The sequence below is a fragment of the Coptis chinensis genome, chromosome 3, assembly GCF_015680905.1.
Source record: "Coptis chinensis isolate HL-2020 chromosome 3, ASM1568090v1, whole genome shotgun sequence".
In the NCBI taxonomy this organism is placed as follows: domain Eukaryota; kingdom Viridiplantae; phylum Streptophyta; class Magnoliopsida; order Ranunculales; family Ranunculaceae; genus Coptis; species Coptis chinensis.
The window spans coordinates 16134471-16157047 of record NC_141458.1 but is presented as its reverse complement, the minus strand read 5'-3'; the positions used below and the strand labels follow the sequence as shown (position 1 = coordinate 16157047).

At 35.7% G+C, this 22577-nt stretch overlaps 3 protein-coding genes across 4 annotated transcripts; 2 read left to right on the top strand and 1 right to left on the bottom strand.

Annotated features, from left to right (window-relative positions):
• The first annotated feature begins 2358 nt into the window (after positions 1-2358).
• Positions 2359-7447, top strand: CPL4 (C-terminal domain phosphatase-like 4). Its single transcript, XM_086596982.1, is given in 8 exon segments — positions 2359-2840; positions 2842-2938; positions 4866-5121; positions 5123-5159; positions 6230-6412; positions 6540-6575; positions 6851-7020; positions 7022-7447. Coding segments are annotated over 8 exon segments (1029 nt in total). The 5' UTR covers positions 2359-2744; the 3' UTR covers positions 7176-7447.
• Positions 7448-7610: 163 nt separating this feature from the next.
• Positions 7611-13346, bottom strand: LOC147508224 (uncharacterized). Of its 2 annotated transcripts, none has more exons than XM_086600790.1 (6): positions 12662-13346; positions 12342-12430; positions 12162-12198; positions 11959-12040; positions 9968-10064; positions 7611-8955 (listed from the first exon to the last, which is right to left on the bottom strand). In XM_086600790.1, exons 2-6 carry the CDS (start codon positions 12365-12367, stop codon positions 8943-8945), a joined length of 255 nt encoding a protein of 84 aa, XP_086456916.1. In that variant the 5' UTR covers positions 12368-12430; positions 12662-13346; the 3' UTR covers positions 7611-8942. The 2 variants fall into 2 exon arrangements, with proteins under 2 accessions (XP_086456916.1, XP_086456917.1); XM_086600791.1 differs by having other exon boundaries at positions 7611-8952.
• Positions 13347-20560: 7214 nt separating this feature from the next.
• On the top strand, positions 20561-22291 carry LOC147508223 (uncharacterized). Its single transcript, XM_086596981.1, has one exon. It carries the CDS (start codon positions 20561-20563, stop codon positions 22289-22291), a length of 1731 nt encoding a protein of 576 aa, XP_086453107.1.
• Positions 22292-22577: the final 286 nt, after the last annotated feature.

Here is a 22577-nt window from a genome sequence, read left to right as displayed (position 1 = left end):
AACGGTTTTTTATTTCACAAACGCTTTTTAAGCGTTGGTAATTTGTTAAAATTTTTACCAACGATTTATAACCGTTGCAAAATTGTAAGTTAATTTTAAAAAAATAATTTAAAATTAGTTTGTAACGGTTATAAACCGTTGCTGATGGGTACTACTAATTTTCCGTGGAAACGGAATGCAAGCAAACTCAACAAAAAACACACAACGTGTCACCGTTCGGCTGGGGCATGGCTAGGTGGTGTGTAGTGTATATTCTTTTTGGACAGACAATTTCTTAACAAGGCCCAATCCGTTTGGGCCCATAAGGCTTAACAGTTTCACTTGAAATAGTAAAAAGCAAAAAACATTTCCGAAATAGTGTAATGGTCTGAAACGTTGCATTATGCCGGAATGGGTGTGATCTTTCGAAAGATGTAATGGTTCGAAACGTTGCATTATGCCGAAAATGTACGACCTTTCGAAAAGTCACTATGTTGTCTCGAACAGTCACTGTGTTGTTTCGAAAATGCATATGTTCTATCTTGGGAGACAGTTTCCCATCCAATCTTGAAGCACCGTGAAGGGGAAAATCCGTCTTAAGGACATATTGAATCTTCACTAGGCTCGAATTGAAATTTTCGTACTTGGTATATAAGAGAGAAATATTTGTACTATTGTTGTCATTGGTAAAGTGTAAATATAATTAGGTTGTGGTTCCTAACAACTTAACACAGATTTATTCTTTTCGATTATACTTACTAATCAAGTTTTTGCTACCAACAAAATTTGTTTATGTTTTAGTTTGTTATATTTTCGAATATTAACAAAGCCTGTTTCTGTTTCAAAAATGGCAACCCCACCAATTACTCCTGTTTCTACTGTTGTTGCAGTCCTTAATGTCGTTCCCCATTATGTTCCTCATGGGGAGAAACCTGAAAATTTTAATGGAACTGATTTCAAGCGCTGGCAACAAAGGATGCTCTTTTATCTAACCACTCTTAACTTGACAAGATTTCTATGGGATAAGGCTCCCGAAATAAGTCATGATAAAGCTAACATGGAAAAGGTGTTGGCAAAAGATGCTTGATATCATGCTGATTTCTTATGTATAAATTATGTCCTTAGCGGGTTGGCTGACTCATTATACAATGTGTATAGTGTGTTCAAGACCGTTAAGGAACTTTGGGATTATTTGGATAAGAAATACAAGAGTGAAGATGCTGACATGAAGAAATTCATAGTTGACAGATTTCTTGATTTCAATTCAGAATAACAGATTCTAAGACTATCATAAGTCAAGTTCAAGAACTTCAAGTAATCATACATGATGTTATTGCTGAAGAAATGAGTATGAGTGAGTCATTCCAAGTGGTTGATGTGGTGGAGACGTTACCACCATCTTAGAAGGATTAATTTTAATAATTATCTCAAATATAAACACAAAGAGATGAACTTTGAAGAACTGATCGTCAGTCTAAGGATAGAGAAAGATAACCGTTATCTGAGAAAAAGGGCAAAGATCTCATGGTGGCAAAAGCCAATGTTGTGGAAGGCACGAAAAGCAAAGGAAAGAGGAAGCGCCAAGATTACACAAATCAAGATGAAAGGAGTGTGTCTAATAAGTTCAAAGGCAATTGCTTCAACTGTGGCAAAGTTGAACATAAGGCAAGTGAATGTCGTAAGCCAAAGAAGTATAAGAAGCAAAAGACTGAAGCAAATGTGACAATAGAGAAGCTTTCTGACAATGTTAATGACATGAACCTATCTACTGTGGTTTTGAATGTCTCTTGGTTGGAAATGAAAGGGAATGGTCGGTGGATATTGATGCTACTCGCTACATATGCTCCAACAAGTCGATGTTCACCACTTATCATGTTGTGGAGAAGGAAAAACAACTTTTTATGGGAAAATCTTCTACGTCCAATGTTGAAGGCAAAGGGAAAATAGTGATGAGGTTGACTTCTAGAAATGAACTAACTCTAAATGATGTGCTCTATGTGGCTGATATTCGTAAGAATTTAGTTTCTGGGTCGCTGCTAAGCAAGAATGACTTTAAGTTAGTCTTTGTTTATGATAAGTTTGTACTTACTAAGAATGATGTATTTGTGGGCAAGAGCTATCTAAGTGATGGGCTCTTTGGAATGTCTTGTTTTACTATTGCGCCAAAGAGAGCAAACAATAGTGTTATGGGTTGGGCCTAAGGGGTGGTGGTCAGAATGGGGCATGGGCTATATTTTCATAAAATTTTCGCTCCCTATAACTCTTGGTGCCGGTAAACCACGAAGATTCTGTTTATCTAGAGCGTCATTGGCTATGCAGTTATTCTAATTGTACAGTTATACTTACCTTTTTTCTTCCAGTCTAGATGCACAAGTAAGTTTCATATGGTATTTTCGCTTCTCATGGATGCTTATAGATCAATGAACTTATGTCTGCTCAATCGGGTGCAATGGTTCCTCACGACCCAAGCAATTTAAAGTAGGGCTGTTGTCAAGGTGTGGAAGTCCCTGTTGGCGGTTTAGTTTGTGCAGATCTGGCGACATGAGTCTGTTGTGTGAAAATTATCGATTTTGTAACATTTGAACATACTGTAGTATGTTATAACTTTGCTGCCACATTAGAGCCAATTTAATTTTGAATCAGAATGGATATAAATTGTTTCACTTTTTGTCCATATGTTTTTTTCTTACAATGATTAGTCGTAATGTACTTCTGTATATGCTTTGCATGTGTTCAATTAAATTTGTTTAATCATCTCTTGTAATATGTTTTTGCAGAATTTAAAGATTGTCCGTGATGAAATGGATCGATTACGTGGCTTTGATTTGAAGAGCTTGTTGAGAAACAGAAAGCTTTGCTTGCGGTTTGGATTTGGACCATACATTACTCAATTCAACTAGACTTTTTCATCTCTCTCCTGAGGAGGATTATTTAAATAACCAAATAGATTCCTTGCAAGGTGAGATCTATTACTTTCCTACCTGCTTGTAAATTTCTCTCTCTTTTCTTTTTTCTTTTTTTATTTTTTATTATTTTTTTTTTGTAATTCTACCTGTTTGTGTTAAGGAAATCATTATGAACCTATTATTTTGAACTGAATTTCATTGTATGTAAAGATATCATAAAACATTCAGAATTCTGGGCGTGTTTGGTTGATAGGGAAATTTTTAAGAAAAGAAATGTACCTAGGAAAATGCAATGACCGAATGTTTTTCGCTGCAATATCTCTAACATCTAAAAATACCAGTAGTTTCTGAAACTGAACATCTGATAGTGCTACTTACACATATTGCATCTAATGGCACTGATTTTTGAAATTATCAGGCATTGATGATAGTTCAGGATGAATCTCATCAGCTACTATGAATTTCATTTAGCAATAGTATTAATACCAAGGCAGGTACCAGCTTGCTTAGTTGGTATAACCTTTGGGTGATCATACCAGAGGTCTGGGGTTCAAACCCCGCCAGCATTACCGAGTTACTAATCTCATTACACAACAGGCTTGTCATTCAGAAAAAGTTGTAAAACCAAGCACTAATAGTTGGCCATCTTGTACCGCTGTTAGTGTCTTGTTTTAATGAGGCACAACACCTCTCATCTTTTTCATATATGTTTTCACAGTTTTTCCTCTAATTATTTGCTTTTATGTGAAAGAAATAAAGAGGATACTATGGTCCATTTCTTCAAAAGATTCCTGATCGATGATACATGAATACTTCAATATGTCATATCTATACACATGATAAGACATGGATACTGCCACTTCATACGTTTCTCCTCCTCTTTTTGCTCAGTCTAGGATACTTCTTTCAATGATATTTCAAGATTACTTCTTGGAAACTTCTACCCGTAGCCCTATTGAACCCAGAATTATTATAGACAAACAAGAAATCCTAAACAAGGAAATATTATAGTGCATCTAGTATGATTGCAACAGAAATAGCAAGATTTAAAATAAAGGCTAGACACCCAACACCGGGATGTTCTTCTCTTGTTATGATAGGATGGGTTGGCCTAAAGACTGTAGTCCCATATAATAGACTCAAAAACAATTGTCTCCACATATTGGTTCCCCCCCCCTCCCCCTATCCATGTCATAGCTCATTCTTGTCTGGCATCATGGTAAATAATTCTTGGTGGGTTGTTGATCTTATGCCTTTATTTGTGGTATCAACAAATAAGCTATGAGATTGAATGAACTATATTCCTTTATTGGTTCGATGTGATAGCTGTATTGCAGCTTGAATCCGTTAAATGTCACTAAGGTGAACTTTACCTTGCCCACTTATGTGGAACCTACGCTTCAAGCATATCTAGTGAAGCTTGATCGTTCAAACTGCTTCGAGCTTCAACAGCCCTTGTCCTAAGGGACTAAAACACTTTGTTTTTTTAATTTATTTTTTCTTTCAATTCTTCATGTTTTTACCAATTAGAGGCCATTTAGCAGATGTACTTGTAGACCTAAGGTCTTCACACATTTTGTTTTACCCTGTTTTTCTGAGTGGTTAATGTGTCTTGTAAAATCAAATTCTCTAATCCCTTCGGTATTATGTATACGAATGCTATGGTTTTGTTTATTTGGCTCATATGTAACTTTGGTTAACATTAGGACCATATTTCATCGATGGCTTAGTTTACACTACCGAAAACTTGTTCTACAAAATGCAACTTACACTTTCAATAACAGGTTTTCGTGTAGAAGTTTGCTATACCGATTCTTTTTAATCAAATAATTGTGATATTGATGCAAAGACGTAAAAAATTGAGTTTCATGCAATTTGTATTTTTTGGAATGAAATCGTACATTTCTTGACTATTGCTTATTCATTTAGCTTTATTCATTGTTTGTATTTAATTGTTACTGCTGATTAACAATTCAATAGTGGTAAATATTCCAAAGGGGAGCCTTTTCAAGTTGGACAGGATGCATATGATGACAAAGTTGAGGCCCTTTGTTCGAACGTTTCTGAGAGAAGCCAGTAGCATGTATGAAATGCATATTTCCACAATGGGAGAAAAATCCTAAGCATTACAAATGGAAGATCTACTTGATCCAGCAAGAGTGTACTTTGATTGCAAAGTAGTTTCTCAAGCGGATTGCACCCAAAAACATCAGAAAGGTCTTGATGTGGTGCTTGGTGCAGAGTGCCGTGGTCATTCTTGATGACACAGAATTTGTAAGTTCAATTTCTTATCAGTTATGCCCTTTGGACGAAAAATTTAAGTGTTATTTGTCTTTGCTTTTGTTTAGCTCGTTCTTCAGTCTGACTTGTTTCATGGCATCCCTGTCATACAGTTGGTCTCTGCTCAATTAGTATTTATGTATTAATTTGCTTTTAATCGATAGATATTTTTGTTTAATTAGTGAGGAAGACTCTTGCTAACCAACTATAATGTTGGAGCAGTATTTTTTTGCATTAAACCTGTGGATCATTGGGGTTGTACCTACATCATCAATCATTAATATGAGGAGATGACTTTTTGACCGTAACATTAACAAAGACCTTCGTTTTTAATCTTGGTTCACCCTATCTTCCAGGTGGTCTTGTTTCTGCTCCATGTATGGGCATGGTAGATCATCAAAGGAAGAAAGTTTTGTTGTCATGTGTGATATTAACTCCCTTTAATATACTAGATAGAGAGAAAGTTCCCTTAATAGTCTCTGACACAAATTCCCTTAATATATATGTGTGGGGGGGGAAAGGAGATGGGTAAGTAGAAGTGTAATGGGCAACTAATGCTATCTTATTATAAGCATTGGTGGAGGTAGCTGATGTACTGTGTAGCTGAACATTGAACGGTTGAGATAATCGATTTACTTTGTCAGTTTTTGTGGAATACGCTGACATACGCTTTAGCCTTTAGTACTAGAGGAGCTCGAATCCATATTTCCCAAAAGACAATTATGAGTGTGGGCCTTTTGAACAATTAACTAGAAATTTGAGCTTATTCATATTTTTTTATGAAAAGAAATTTGCGTTTATTATTAGTGCACTTGTTTATGTACTGGTCAATTTCCTGAAGTATAAAAAACCAAAAGTTCAAGATACGTCTTGCATCTCGAAGAAGTGCATTCTTAAACAGAAAGATTTTACTAGTGCTTACTTAGATTGAAAGGTTGTTATCTTGTCAAGACTCATTGGTTTTTTCTTTTTTCTTTTTTTTCTTCTCATTATGGTTACTGACTTTTAGTTCTTTAGCTTCAACTCGATTACCAACAACAAATTTCATGTTTAACCTTTTCTAGGTATGGAGCAAGCATAGAGAAAACCTAATTCTTATGGAAAGATATCATTTCTTTGCTTCAAGTGGTCGTCAATTCGGTTTCAGACTTAAATCTCTCTCATAATCAAAGATTGATGAAAACGAGGCTGAGGGTGCTCTTGCAAACATTCTTAATGTTCTTAAGCGAGTTCACCAGATGTGTTTTTGATTTGGTATATTACATTATTACTGAAGATTTTTCTCTGTTTTTTTTTTTCCCTTTTTTTTTCTTGTTTAAATAAGGCCAATTCTATGTAGGAATATTTTTCACTGCTTGATGATTTTTGCTGGAGCATGATGCCGATGGCATGAGCAGAGACATAAGACAGGTACAAAACTTTTAGGCCTATTTGGCTTGTGAATAAGTAAGAAGTACAAACTTAAACGCTCGATGGTATGTTAAGTTGTGAACTAACAATGTTTCACTTGAATGTTAAAACTAATTATCAATTCCTGGTAATTGCGTATGCGTCAATAAGCATGAGAGGGACTCATGCATTGTCTTGTGTTTTGATTGATTTATCAGTGCAACCCAGAGTTGGGTATCATCTCTACGATAACGTATCCACATGCATTAATCACAATCCTTCCCAATTTTTTGTAGGTGCTGAAAACTGTAAGACAAGAAGTTCTGAAGGGCTGTAAACTAGTTTTCAGCAGGGTCTGGAAGACAGGAGAGATTGCCCATAATCAAAAGCTTTGGGAGATGGCAGTGCAATTAGGGGCCACATGTTCTACAAACCTTGATTCATCTGTAACACACGTGGTCTCGACACACTGGAACAGACAAGGCTAAGTGGGCTGCGCAGCATAAAAAGTTCCTGGTTCACCCCCGCTGGATCGAAGCGGCTAATTACTTCTGGAAACGTCAATCTAGCAAAATTTTGCAGTTAATCCCGTTCAGAAAAAGTGATGGATACCCAATTTAACAGGAACATTCTCAGAAATATCAGAGCCACCATTTTTACATGGTTTGTTCCCCTGTTGTGTAGGTGCACTTGAAGAGTGTAAAATTTTGTCTAATTAACTCTTCAATGATTCTAACACGTTTCTTTACGCAGACTTTTCTGCTTGTAGCTCACTTTCAGCTGTTGCTTGATGTAAATTTGTAAAGCCGAAATTACACAATTCATAGTTTCTAATTGGCACGACTGAGTGTGATCTATTGCATATAATCCAACTATTACAGCTTCTCTTCTCAGTTGTTTAGCATACGGCTGGGCCTACTACATTGATAGTTCACGATTACGTGTTTTTAATTTTGTCAAACTATTAACAACTGCAATACAACATTTAGATACATTACCTACTATTGGCAGAGTATTGACTGACCTTCCTCCACTGAAATATAATTGATGCATCAGTAGCATCAAAAATTAATAGCAAACTTGCCATATGAAATTAATTTTCCTTTATACTAATTCTTTTGAGAAGTATAATGATTATTTCAAGGAGTAGTAAGTATAAACAAATTGATCAATAGTTTTATGAGTTCTGATAAAAGTATTCGAATATTATACATATGAACGTGCCTGCAATCCTAACAAATCTTACTTCGATTAATGATTTGTGCGCTTCGTGCAGTTGTTGGTTACTCTGACACTCTTTGACTGTAAGAGTTTGGTTCAGGTTAATCAAGTCTTCTATTTCTTCTGCTTTCTCATTTAGTTCCTTCTTTAAAGCCTTAAGCTCCTGTTGAATCTTGGAAATATTGTTGGTGTTTTCAGATGAACTTACATTTTCCAATGCTCTGTCAGCCTCTAACAATGTAGGACTTTCTTTCTCCGCATTCATGTTTCCAACATTTACTTGAAGTAACAAAGAATCTACAGAAAGTTGTGGTGAAATACCAGAGTTCTTTAGCTCAAGTGTTGTTGCTCTCCCATCCGCTTCAGTAAAGCTTGAACACCCAAATCCTGCGGTTATAAGTTCGGAGTTTGTCTTCAGATATTCTTGACACTTGTCAGGCCTGCCTTGGCACATTCCCAATTCCTTGTATGAAATGGCTGAAGAGCAACAGTCCCTGGTGTTGGCTTCAAATGACTAACTTTTGTTTATTATTTCTCTGTTTCCATTTTTTCTATTTCATGGAGTGTCAATGAACATTGACTGTGACTTCTGTCTGGTTCAGGTGGCATATTTCCATGATATATGGAGTTCCCTAAGTCTAGTACTGCCAGCTCTTGCTCTACCACAAACATTGTAGTCCCTTCTTGATATGTTTCTTTGCTTTTATGAGACGTCAGAGCATTTTTGGGGAGAGGCACAAGCAAATTATAGCACTGTGTAACTGAAGTTAAGGTTTCCAGGTCGCGAACCCTAACATTCTGTTTAGATCTCTTCCGCCTCTTTATTTTGGGTTGGCGAATGATGAGCAACAACTCGGAAGAACTCAGTTTATCAAAAGTGGATTTGCCTACTTCTTTTGTGCTCGAACTTGGTTCTGCAGGATTTTGTCTTCTGATTCTTCTTTTAGGAAACTGTTTCAATGCCATCTTTTTCAGGTTTTCCCTCAGTAACATCCTCCTGGTCATCCATGGGCTGGTAGAGGCTGGTTCTTCAGAAGGCAGCGAGAGGTAATCATCAATCACCTGTGTTAATAGACGGTTAAGGTTGAATGCGATGTCTGCTGGTGAATTATCTACCATCATATCACTTCTAATCCATTGGAAAACTGAAGAGTGGTGGTTCCAGAGCTATGTGAACCTGCTGCAAGCAAGTCACAACAGGTGAAAGTTAAATACTGAAATTATGGGTTCATGATGCCTTAAAGAGACAATCAAATCATCCAGGGATTCTCATTGTGAGCCTTAATTGGTTTGATCCAGTAACTACTAACGTTGAATCTAATATAAGTAATCTAATATAAGTAATTGCAAAGTACCAGTCAAGAAAGATGCAACACAACTGATACTCCCATTTAGCTAAAACAGTAAAAGATAATGGATACAGTGGTTAATCATGCATAGATGCCGTTCTGAAGCTACGAAAATCATCTACACTGGTTTGTAGCTAAACATGTTCTTCTCGAGAAATCAAAATAGTCTGTCACCATTGGCTTAATATAAAATTTTAAGTTTACTGGAGAAATTTATGCAATGCATTCAACAAATAGAAAGAGAGAGAATAGTAACATGAACAAATCCACGTTGACACTATCATATTCCATGTAGGCTATTGACGCCTTGACGGTAACCTATCGGAAATGATTGGCTTGGACACCCAATCTCAATGCTACCTATCAGTCCATCATGTAGACTTAGGCACTGGACATTCTAACATCTTGCTATTGGGCATTGCCAATCATTCAACTGAATTCGTATACTGAAGGCCGAACCCAATATATTAATCTGATTCACTTATGGATAAAAACCCATGTCACTTGATTACATCAATTTGACACTAACATAAATCTAGCACTTCAATTACTAAGTAGATGCTTCAAAATGAAAGTTAGTAGCTAGAAGTTCACTAACAGGTGCACGCTTTAATAAGGGTTCATATGTGTTTCGATTTTTACCTATAAGATAACATCCTAATATCACTATAGAGTATAGACAATCCATTATTACGCAAACTTACAACTCTATCTTGAGTTTACTAAAAATAAAATTGCAAGACACATCATCTTGGTATTGTTTCGCAAGGTAACGATTATTAAAATATAAACTGACAACGAATGGAACAAATTCAGTAAAAAGAGAAGGTCAATTATACATGCCTTGAGTGGGTATCAAATCGTCGAAGCGTCAGCCCATCAGTCCACTTCTTCTTATGTAGGTTCGGCAGCATCTTACCCTCAAATTCATTAATTCTTCCTGAAATTATATTGATTGAGTAGTAATGTCTGTTCAACCCATAAATCAAATGATCTTTCCATTCATGGAGAATAACACACTTATACTGACAGTCTGATATGGTCAATTGTATGATATCATGTTTCTTTGTAAAAGACAAAGTCTAAGGAAATCAACACAATTCTAAGTGCAACAAAGGCTCTGCGTCATAGTTGTAAAAAATAATATTATTTCAGAGTTTGCAAGAGGTTTGTTCAAAAGTGATTAATTGAAACTTTGAGCAACGCCAAAAAACAATCCTTTGTTGAAATGAACGGAAACAAAATAGAACACTCAAGGAAGAAGTGTACAGATCAATAGGAGTAAAAAAAAAAAGATCCCACATTTCTTCCCTATCATTAGCAACTACACCATCGCTAGTGATACATTAAGTTAGTTTACATGATTATCTTCATGCGCCTCCATGATAGGCTGATTTTCGTCCAAATTGAGCACCATATTTTGCTCGATCCCGCACTCCTTGTTGTTATTTCCATGTATTTCCCCGTAGAGTTTCTCAAGGCCCCTTCTTCCCAAACCAGATGATATCCCCAAGTTGGCTGCTAATGGCACCACCATGTATTTGATCCAATCGCGAGTGTCTTTAGTGTTTTGGCAATTGTACATTCTCTTTGCAATTTCACTAACATTTTCTTCATTAATGCCCTCGTTCCCAACACGATATTGTCAAAAGAGCCAGCCTCTACAGGTGCAGGTGCAATACTGTTAGATAGCTCAACACCATTTCCCCATAATACGTCGCCATGAACAGAACCACCCAGTCTTTTGGTTGTCACCTCACTTCCTCAATAACCAATACGGACCTCACACCTACTTCCCCAACCAAATCAACCATGCTTACCTTGTTGCTGTTGACTCCTTCTCGAGAGTGTGTTTGCATTAATCCTTTACCACCTTTTTGCGTAAATGTTGATGGACAAGAATCACAGGATTAGCTCAAATTAGGGCCGCAGGACTTCCAGAAGCCTCAAGAGCTTCCTTTACACTTTCCCTAAATTCTACCAACTTCCCCCATAAAACAGCTAATAACATTAGACCTCAAAATGGGAACGTTTATTCTGGAAATTAATGCGGGCAAGGGTCAAGTCTAACCCTAAAATATTTATCAAAAAAAAAAAAACAAAGGATGAAGCTAAGCCTTGTAGACTGTTGTACACTTGTATTGGGCTTCACAAATAAGATGAACGTGTCTGGAGAATAAACAAATTAACTGTACACATGAAAAGCGTCAAGGACTTGCCAAAAGGTACAGAGTAGTAATCAAGTTAAATTCAGCAAGGGTTCAGTTGGAAGGAGCCCAGAAATCCAGAAAAGGAAAGAAATTGTAGCAACCTAGATTAAGTAATAAATAAAGCATAATAAAATATTCTATAATTTCATTCAATTTTGTGCGTTATGCAGTCACAACATAATCATAATTGAGAAATTGTTGCTAAGCTTAATTCCTTATATTATTAACTTACAAAAGATAGTTATTTTTCCGGATTCATTGATCAATAAACCAATGCCACCCTGATCATGTAAGTTTTCATATTTACACAAAAAAACACTGGATATTGGGACTACGGCCTAGACACCAAAGGGCTTAAGAAAGGATAGATTTGCATCATATTTTTGTATGCAGCGTCTGCCTCACCACTTTTATTAAAAATCCAAATTTCCATACAAGAGGCTTACTATAATTTAGGACTTGCTCCAAGGCGTCTTGTATATTATTAATGCAAATTATGCAATGAAATGGCTACCAAAAGCTAATGCAAGACTGTTAGTTGCATTCATTTTCTTCTAATAAAAGAAATTCTTCACTTCATCATGATGTTAGAAAAGTAAGTGGGAATCCAGTAAATATACACACCAGTTCCAATAGCAGATACACCCCAGCCAACACCTTTCACTGTTTTCGTTTTACTCATAGGCGTCCTTTTGTTACCTGCACACTGTATAGCATAAAATTGCTTTGCTGGCATTCAGAAAATACAAAAGACATATACTCAAGGAGTTAAACCCAGCTTATTCAACCAAAGAAGGAAGCACTTTTATAAGCATTTTGCAACTTACCTGTAAAGTAGCAGTAACCTCGTATTTTGGGAGCTTCCTGTGACTGAAAATGACGTTAGGACCTTCTCATATTTATAGTTGTGTGTCTATGTTAAATATATGAGTGTGTGCATGTGGGTTTGTGTGTATTTAAGTATATATGTAAAGAAAAAACTACTACTAAATGGTGCTCTAATGTACCTAAAATTCAAAAATACATCACCCATCTGATATCCACCATAGATAATTCTTTGGCATTTTCCAGCAAACCACAGATAGAAACACGGTAACTGTTTCCCAACCATTTTTTCGTAGTCAGTTTAACAATAATCAGAAATAAACCTCGTTAGTTCTGAAAATACAGAAATGAAATTAAGGGGTGTGATGTGACCTCTCAATATCATCAACTACTGGGATTGGATCATGATTTCTCTTGTAGAAGAAATCCACAAGAGTCACATATGAGGAAATAAATATAATTGAATTAAGAAATTGAGAAAAACAAAAGCTAGGGGAATTACCTGTCGGGGTCTCTTCAAGAAAAAAAGCGATCAATTTGACTTGGAGTAACAGAACATTTAGGTGTATAGAGTTGGAGCGAGCAGTTCAATTTGAACTTCGAAGGCACGGGAATCGTTGCAACGGTTTAGAAGGGTAGACAATTTTTTTTCTTTTTCTTTAAGAGAGTTTGGGGTTTTCGGGGTGGATGGCGAATAATTGAAAAACCAAAGAAAAAGCAAAAACCGGGCGTTTTTGAAATCAAGGGTTTTTGGAGGGGAGGAGGGGCATAGGGAGAAAAGAGAAATAAGGATAATAGACTTTCTCGAATTTATTGTTTTTTCATTTTTTTATGCGTACAAAAAGACGTGTATTTGATTTTTCTCTGCCGAATTTTTGGAAAAACTGAGGTGTCCTACTAAGAGAAAAAATGGGGCTGACGTGTTTCACTGGGAGCATTCTCAACTGCTCAGTATTAATAGTCTTTGATATAATGTCAGGGAATTTCAATTAAGCTATGAGACGCTGTTACAGAGGATCTCTAAATCATTAATCGGAGACTGGTATGTTGTATAGAAGTCATCATGGATACAGGACATATTTAATAATGACCAACACAGCAGATTATACAGCGACTATTAGAGAAGAAATATGCAAGTTTTGTAAGAAACAGTTACTCATTTAGTTTGATTGTTGGGAAGACGTACAGTTTCTACTAAGTACTAACCAAGCGAATTACAAATAGATTTCAGCCCAATTTAGGTTTTTATCATGAAAACAGTTTTGTTTTAAGCCATAAAAAGATCCATAGCAGCATCGAACGACATCTAAACCAACAAGCAAAAATGTATCGTCACTATAACAGTGTTTCCCAACACAAAATTGTAATGCCTTTCTAATAAAATGCACAATAATGATGCCATGTGTTACGTAACTGATCACGCGACTCATCTATCGACTAGAGTCTATACAAGAAAATGAAAGTATATTTTAATAGGCTGCAATAATGGTGGAAACCATAAAACATGCATGGTACTAGTTATAGTTTTGTACTGTCTGTTTTATCGACCTTTTCATTCGAACTGCTACCGATGAGGTGTTAAAGAAATGGATGTATGCTCAACATATATCATTAGAAAAGTACGGTCTTAATAAGATTTTTTTGGTACATAAGTCATAATAAGATTGAAGGGAGTAGCTTCCTACTAAAAGAACAAGACAAATATCCTTCCAATGATGTCAGGCATGGAGCTCGAAGAATGCCAAGTATTCAACTAGAATAGTTCCTTAGCAAAACTTCAGGGTGTGCATGTAAACAAAAAATTTAGTGATAAAAGATCCAGCCAAGATGTTGACCACTTCTTGTGGCGTGTCCTTAATTGATTGATGAGTTAAGATTCAAGGGAAAAGAGCCTCAGCGATATATATCTTACTTTGTGATGCCATACAAATGATAGCACCTGGTTTTGAACTTATTTAATAGGTTCATAGTTTCATATTTGAGTGTAGTTAGAAACTTTCTTCCAAGTATAACAGCGTCATTATAATTTTACTTTCATTGTATGAGTTCGCTTGTAAAATTGTAAAATTACACTACAAAATCCATGATGGGAAATCAGTTAGCAGATAACAGTTCTGTCTTTCAACTTTCAACACTTTTCTTTGCAGCATCTCGACATGTCCCGCCCACTACAAGTGTTATGCCTAACATGCGTGCTATACTGCTATGTACTTGAGACTTGAGAGCAGCAAAGTTCTTGTGTGATTGCTTGATCACTTGCTTTCTGCTCTGTTCTTTTTGAAATCGATCGATTTTTTTGGGCCATGAACTTGAATTATTTTCTTTTCGACCAAAAAAAAGATTTTTTGAGACTTCAAAATTTTTTGAGACTTCAAAATTTTCTCACATATAACCAGCTTGACATTTTGCTTTATCAATGGCACAATCTGCACAATGGATTTCAACATTTATGAAAATGTAAATAGTCAATTCTTTAAATCAAAGGAACAAAAATAATGTCCTGACTTGCAAGGACACAGACATGGAATCAAGAGCTTCAGTACGTCAACTTAAGCAACAAACATGTTTCACCACAGCATGACGCGTAAGAAAATCAACCAAACTTCACATTCAAGGTTAACATCATTTTTCCAAAGAACGACACCTAGAAAAAATGAAAAGTGCGATGCGGACTTGGGTGGAACCCAATTAAACTGAAACGATCAATAATACCCAAAAAAGACAACACCATCCACACAACTTACACAAGCAATCTCACGGTCATAATTGTTGACAAGTGACCTTGTATATAATTGAACAAACAATGATAAAGGATTGTGCCATTTGTGTCAATAAAGCATATGGTTTCCTTAACTTATCTTATCTTTCCTGCCCACTTATCCCTCGAATTTCATGTTACTTTTGAGGATTTTGGATGACCCCCCGACGATAACTCAATAGTAACTCATTGATGAACCAAAGCAAAATTCAACTCGTTGTCCATTGATCTGTCTTTCTGAATTGTGTCTCGTAACCAAAAATGAAATAAAGTTGCGTCCCTTTCCACCTAGCTTTGTGCTTTTGATAGTTTTAGTATACATGATAACGTCTTCAGCAATATTTCAGTCCATTACTCATTTAGGTTACCGACTCACAAATCACAACGTTGGCTTTCTGTGTTTCAAGTTTTAACGCAGAATCCAGCAAAAAAGTTTCGATGCTGGGCTATGATAAAGTGGGTTTTGGCATGCGTTTTCTGACTCATTATTGTGATCATCTCAGCCAAGATTTTGGGACCATGGCCGAACATATACTTATATAGCAGAATTGCAGAAATTTCAAGATATAGATAGAAAATTAGGGGCCTGATCTTGATGTATACAATATATATCTACCACTGTTTTACAATTTTTCTTGATCAGTAAAAATGTAAAATGATATTTTCGATTTATCAATAATATAAATGACAAAACCCAAGGTCAATATTTTGGGCCTTTCGATTTGATACTTCCTTACGTAAAAAATGGAATTCCCAGATGTCATGTATTACAGATTTGATTGAGGTTAATTGGAAAATATAATCCCAATTAAACCAACATATTCATATCAATATACTTGCTAACTTAGTAAAAAAGAAGTAGAAGTGGCCGAACATTCTGGTGGAACTTGATGGAGAACGAGCGTGATGTCCCAAGAGATTTTGAAATTCTGGAAATGGGCACCTAGATGATCTACATTATTATTGTTTCTCTTTGACTCCTAGAGCATTTGCAATGCAAGTCAAAATAATCCCCTCCTTATTCACCTACATATAGGCATTTATTCTCTCTCATTTCACCAAAATGGTAAAAAGCAAAGTGAAGCTGTGCAATACAAAGGTGAAAAAAATTCTTGGATGGGATGTTGGATTCCGTCCGGAGGCTTTTTGATTGAGACAGAATGTAACATCCCGTTCGGTATTTTGTCTGAAATTAAAAAAAACCGAAAAAACATGTCGGAAAAAAAAAATCGGAAAAAACACACGAGACAGAATCCAACATTCCATCCTAAGTTAACAAGTCAGCCACTATCTCGGTGGAAGATTTCACCTTCACCTTGATTTCAACTGAGAAAAATAATCATCAGTTTTTCACTTCTGCATTGCACACCCTTTTTACAACAAAACTGGTTACTATAGTCACAAACCCCCTTTATCCACCTGCATTGCAAATGCTCTTAGTAGCATACAATCTTTGGGGACATCTCAAAACCTCAATTTGTATAAATAATCAGACCACAACAACAGGTGACAGGTTTTGTGGTTCATCTGAACATGAAGACGTAGTGGTCCTTGCGCTGATGGGGATCTTCATGGTTGATCTTTGATGATGGTTTTCTTATATGCCTTTCACCATGTGAGAATTTGGGCCCATTGCGAAACTTACCCAACTTTAAGAAAGCAATCTTTTTATGAGATCATTAATCTTTTGGGTAAATTTTTGATTTGGATCTGGCCACAAATAGTAACATAGGACATTTTATCAGCAATTAGTGGGTAATGTCAGCAATTTTTTGCACTGAGTTGCTGACAATGGTCGGATTATAAACAAAATGACATTATCACGGCCGATTGGGAAATTTACCCTAATCTTTTCTTTCTTTCTTTTTTTATAAAGTTATAGATCATTAATCACGAATTATTGTACTTGGTCACCCAATCAAATGGAATATAATCAATACAATATGAGGCTCATACTATGTGCCAGAAATTTTAAAATTTAAATCAAGTGACAAAAATATTTATTGAATTGATTGATGGGTGTGATCTTCCACGTGACTCAACTTTTGACTTACAAGATTTGGCGTTTGGACAGCAAGAAGATCTTATCATTAAACTGCTTCGGAAATAATGATAGATTTCTAGGAAATGTTATTGTCATCTTCTTTATTTTTTAAACAATGTTTTCCTGGTTTGACACTTTTTTTTTATTTTTACTTTTTCTCAAGCATAAAGGAAAGGGTGCATAAGTACCAAGGGTCATTTGTTTTTGCCTCTTAGGTTTTATAACCTCTTATAAGATGTAGCCCAATGATTTTTGATATTTTTTTGATTTGTTTTATTGCCTCTTATAATGATTCTACTAGAAATGTCTTTATAAGAGCCCAATTCTATAAGTAATCAAAATTGGATCTACTTCAATTATATAAGTCTTATAACTCAAAAATGACTCAAACACCCCCGTCCATATACCCCTAACCTCATTTATCTCTTCTTTCATTTTCATTATCTTATTTTTCAAATAACTCCATTAAATATTAGCCACCACCGGGCTACCACCACCACCACCAACCACCACCAACCAAACTATTAAAACCACCACAAAACCCACCACCACTACACTACCAACACCACTACCACCACCAAACTATTAAAACCACCACCACCACCACCATCATCACCACCACCACTACCACCACCATCATCACCTCCACCATCACTATCACCGTACTATTAAGACTATCACCACTATCACCACCGTGTTATTAAAACCACCATCACCACCATTACTACCACCGTGCTATTAAGACCAATATCATTACCTCCACTACCACTACCATCACCACCACTACCACCGTACTATTAAGACTATCACTATCACTACCACCGTGCTATTAAGATATCCACCACTTCTACTACTACTACTACCACTACCACTACCACCAATTTCTTAATAAGACCAATATCATCACTTCCACTACCACCACCACCGTGCTATTAAGACCACTACTACCACTGCCAATTAAAGTAGTTTCCTAAAATCGATATTCTAATTATCAAAATTGATTTGAAATCGAAAATCAAACTATATCTTTGTTTCAAATTAATCTATTCATGTTAAATGTGATGTAAAGTAGGGTTATATTTGTCAAATAACCATCTATAAGATGTTATGTATTTGTTTTTTCTATTTTAACAAGTGCTTATAAGAGGAACTTAAAATGAAAAACAAACCACTTTATAAGACCATCTTATAAGACCCTCTTATAACACATGGTGGTCTTATAAGACCCTTTTATAACTTAACCCAAAAAAACAAATAGCCCCTAAGTAGTTTATTTGGAATTCTACATCTCATGCAATCTTCCCTTACTACTTTTTTTCCTCTAATCCATAGCTAACATTTGTGTATCATGCAAAATGCTCTAGATTTGAAACTTCGAAAATGATAAACATGATATTATTTTGACACAGATAAAATTTAGCCCCTAAATTTAGCTAGCTAGTACCTACATCCAAAATGATATAATGACGACAAGATTTTTAAGTTAACTTGAAAATTGGTATTAGGTGGACTAAAAGCCAACATTAGATTTTTCAGAGTTGTTTAAGTTGTGAGAGTTTTTTTTTTTTTTTTGATAATCAACAGATATATGTATATATATTTAAGAAACTGAAACAGTTGGACCAAGCCAAGTTGCAAAGCACACAAATGCTAGAGAATACACCAGAAGAAAAAAGGGTTCTCAAATACAGTAAGCATTACAAATAAACTTGATTTAGCAAAACAAAATATCTTTGGGACTGCATCCAACAATGATACAAAACACAATTTAGCGTATGTAAGCATCTATCAGAATCGTCTAGTAGTATTTAAGTAATTAAAACAAACGTAAGCGCATAAAATTCCAATAGATTCTACATAAATGATCGAAATTAGTGCCCCACAATCATTTGTAAACCAATTTAGTAAAGATTACATGGCTTGTGCTAATTATTAATTTAGAGTTGATGTTGGCCGGTTGAGTGCAATTATACTAATTTATAAACAAGGGGCCGGGTTTACATTTAGACCAACAAATGCAAATATATACTTTTAAGTTTTAACAAAGCTTAAACAATACTGAATAAATCTTAAGAAAAACATTGGTTGTTTATGCAATGATTATCATTAAAACAACACTTAAAAAACACTACTAACTTACTAAGAGACGAACAACCAAAGAAGCAAGATTGCGACTGGTCAGAGGTGGAACCCATCAATGATGCAAATATGCAATTAGAGTATTACAGCAAAAGTGCAGAACAACCTAAACTAGAAAAAAATTGGTCTTCGGGGTTCTTATTAATCATTCTATGACTGAAACTATGCACAATAATCAAAAGAATTAGGATTATCTGGACATGTTTAGGACTATAAAGCTATGAGAAATAAGGGCACAAAATGATTAGGATGTCAATGATTAGCTTAAATTCTGATACATTGTACGAATAACCAGTTGGCACCAAATTATATATATGTTTATGGAATGATAATGTTTGAAGAAGAATGAAGATTCTTTACCAAAAAAAAGAAGAATGAAGATTCAACAGCGAGTACCTGTAATTCTATTTAAATTTCAGGACATTTCAACAGATTCTAGTAAGACTTTCAAACGACGAGAGTATCTTCTGTGCAAAATTTATGAAAATCTGAAACTTTGGGCAACGATATTGATTGTTTATACACACAGTAACTGCAGTGGCAAATATCCTGTATAAAGTTAATATATCTGATATTTCAAAACTTGAAACATTGATATAAAGGTCAATATTTTGGTATATTTCGGATTTATGTTTGAACATTTGCAGGTTTGAGCAGAAAAAAAGGAGAAAGACAAGGGACACGTGGCAAAGATTGATTGGGTCAAGGCCAAATCAGAATACTATATAAACACTGGAAGGGTGAAAAAAAAAGGGGATTCATTCATTCATAATAAAAAAGTCATTGTATAAAAGGAGAGAGAAAGAGAGAGGAAATGAGAGAAATTGTAAATTGTTATCGCCATTTCTAAATAAACATATATTCACTTCATCTTCTTCTCTAATTCTGTTCATTTCATTCATTCTATTGTGTGATCTTAGAGTATAAGTAAGAGAGTGTTTTTAGACATCACATTGGCGCTGTCTGTGGATCGAGAACAAGAAAATTTTATGTTTTCTTCTTCTTCGATATAGAATCCATAGTTGTTCTTTATTTGAGAGGTACAAGAGTGAAGAAAGGTCAATAAGGTAGTGAGTTTTGAAGCATAATGGCTCCAAGGAAGAAAACAAACAGTAAAAGGATAGATAACGATAATCAGTCGCAAACAAGAAATACAAGAGCTTCTGGGAGTTGGCGATATCAAGAGGAAAATCTGGAAGGTAGTAATACAATAGAGGCAATTTTGAAAAGGTTGGAGGAAGTGGAAAAGCTAAATGCAATATTACTAAAGGAGAACCAAGAGATGAAGAAAGGAAGTCCAAGTGGGGTTGTAAAAGATGTCCAGGGGGAGGAAGAAGAGGAATGTAGTTCTTAGTCATTTTGTGGGGAAAGCATCGGAAAAACATGAAAGAACTATAGAATCATCTCCGATACTGGAAATGCCGATACCGCAACCTATCACTAAAGAAATGATATAAGAGATGATGCAAAACCAACTTCTGGAAAAGACTTCTGCTTCGATAAGAAAACTGGCGGATGATGTCAGCAAAAATCTGATACATCAGAGTGTTGAGATAATGCCCATTCCACCAAAGTTCAAACTTCCGAAGTTCACGCAATATGATGGCACATCATATCCGATGGATCATTTATTTGGATATCGACATCAGTTTTCGATATATAAAGGTACAGCTTACCTGGATTCATTATTATGTAAATCTTTTTTTGCAAGTATGAAGGGGAAAGCGTTGAAGTGGTTTTGTTCACTACCGGAAGGGTCAATATCATGTTATCGGGAGATTGAAGAAATGTTTTTATCAAATTATGGTCATCAGCGAGTCAAACCAAAGCAAGTGTCAGTCTTGTTCCAGCTTAAGCAAGGAAAGAAGGAATCTCTAAAGACGTTCTTATCTAGGTTCAAGACAGAGGCACAGCTAGTGGAAAATTTAGATCAGTCGGAAATGACGGCAGTAATGGCATTTCAGACAGGACTTATTCCAGGATCTGACATGCACAAGTATATGCTACGGAAAGAGATTAAAACTCTGAGAGATTTGTATGATAAAACTGAAAAAGATGTGCAAGCTGAGGAGGGAATTATGGCGGCATCGAATCAATCAGTACTACAGGTATCGGAATCAAGCAAGTCGGCTAAGGATGATAACTACAATAAGTCTGATAAAAGGAAGTCAACAGATTCTTTTGCAAAGGTGGAGAACCAACCATCGCAGAAAAAGAGGTTTGAAAGGTCGCTGAAAGAAGAGTTAGATCCGAGCAATTACATTGTCATTAATACAACAGTAGAAGATATCTTGAGGAGGGTGGGAAAAGAGCCTTATTTCCAACATCCGGTTCATAAGCTTAGGGAAATAGTAGATAAACCTTTTTGTAATTTCCATCAGGTCAAAAATCATGAAACCAATAGGTGTTTACAGTTACTCAGAGAGGTAGACAGATTAATGCGAGATGAGAAGCTTCGCGAATTCAGGGCAAATGCTCTGCCAGAAGTAACAGCGATGTTGAATGATAAGCCTTTGGGAGTGATCAACATGATTTACAAAGGAGTTATCCCACAGAAGAAGATTATAAGGGATAAGATTAGAAAAATATCAACGGTGAAGGAAGTGCTAGAGGTGAACATAGAGCCGATACCAGTGAATCCATCATTGGTAGCGGTGAGTATACCTGGAGCTATTATGTTTGTTCCTGATGATTTGTCAAAGGTGATGTTACCTTATGATAATGCATTGTTAATTACGTTAAGGATATCTGGCTATGATGTGCAGAAAATATTGGTAGATTGCGGAAGTTCGGTCAATATTCTGTTTTGGAAAACATATACGGGTATCGGATTTGATGAGTCACATTTGAAGGAGCCGCAGTTCAATTTGTATGGTTTCAATGGGACTTCAACTAGACCAGCGGGAGAAATAAAGTTGCCAGTAAGGGTAGGTCCACAAACAATAATGACTAAGTTCATAGTCATCAAACATCATTCGGATCATAATGCTATATTAGGAAGAAAATTGATACATGCTATGAGAGCAGTTTCCAATACTTTTTATCAGGTTATCAGATTTTCGACTGCTTATGGACCACATGAGATACGAGGTGATCAGTTAGAATCTGAGAAATGCAATTTCGTCACTGTAAAGGGGATGATGAAAGAAAAGAAAATAGATACTGGGGGCGTCTCGGAAGGCACCAAATAGCAATTAGCAGATGATTTATCTCTAAAATCCGACACCATAAAGCATCAGCAGGATTTTAGATTTACGTCAGAGCTAAAGACAGAGATAGAAGTAGTTCCGAGCAAAACAATGGAGGAGGTACAAAAAGTTAATATCAGTCAGAGTGATGAAAGTTGTTTCACCTTTATTGGAACAGAGATGAGTGGAAGTGTTAGACAAGATATGATAGATTTCTTAAGAAGAAATAAAGATATATTCGCTTGGTAGATGGTAGACCTTCCGGGTATTGACCTTCTTATATGTTCTC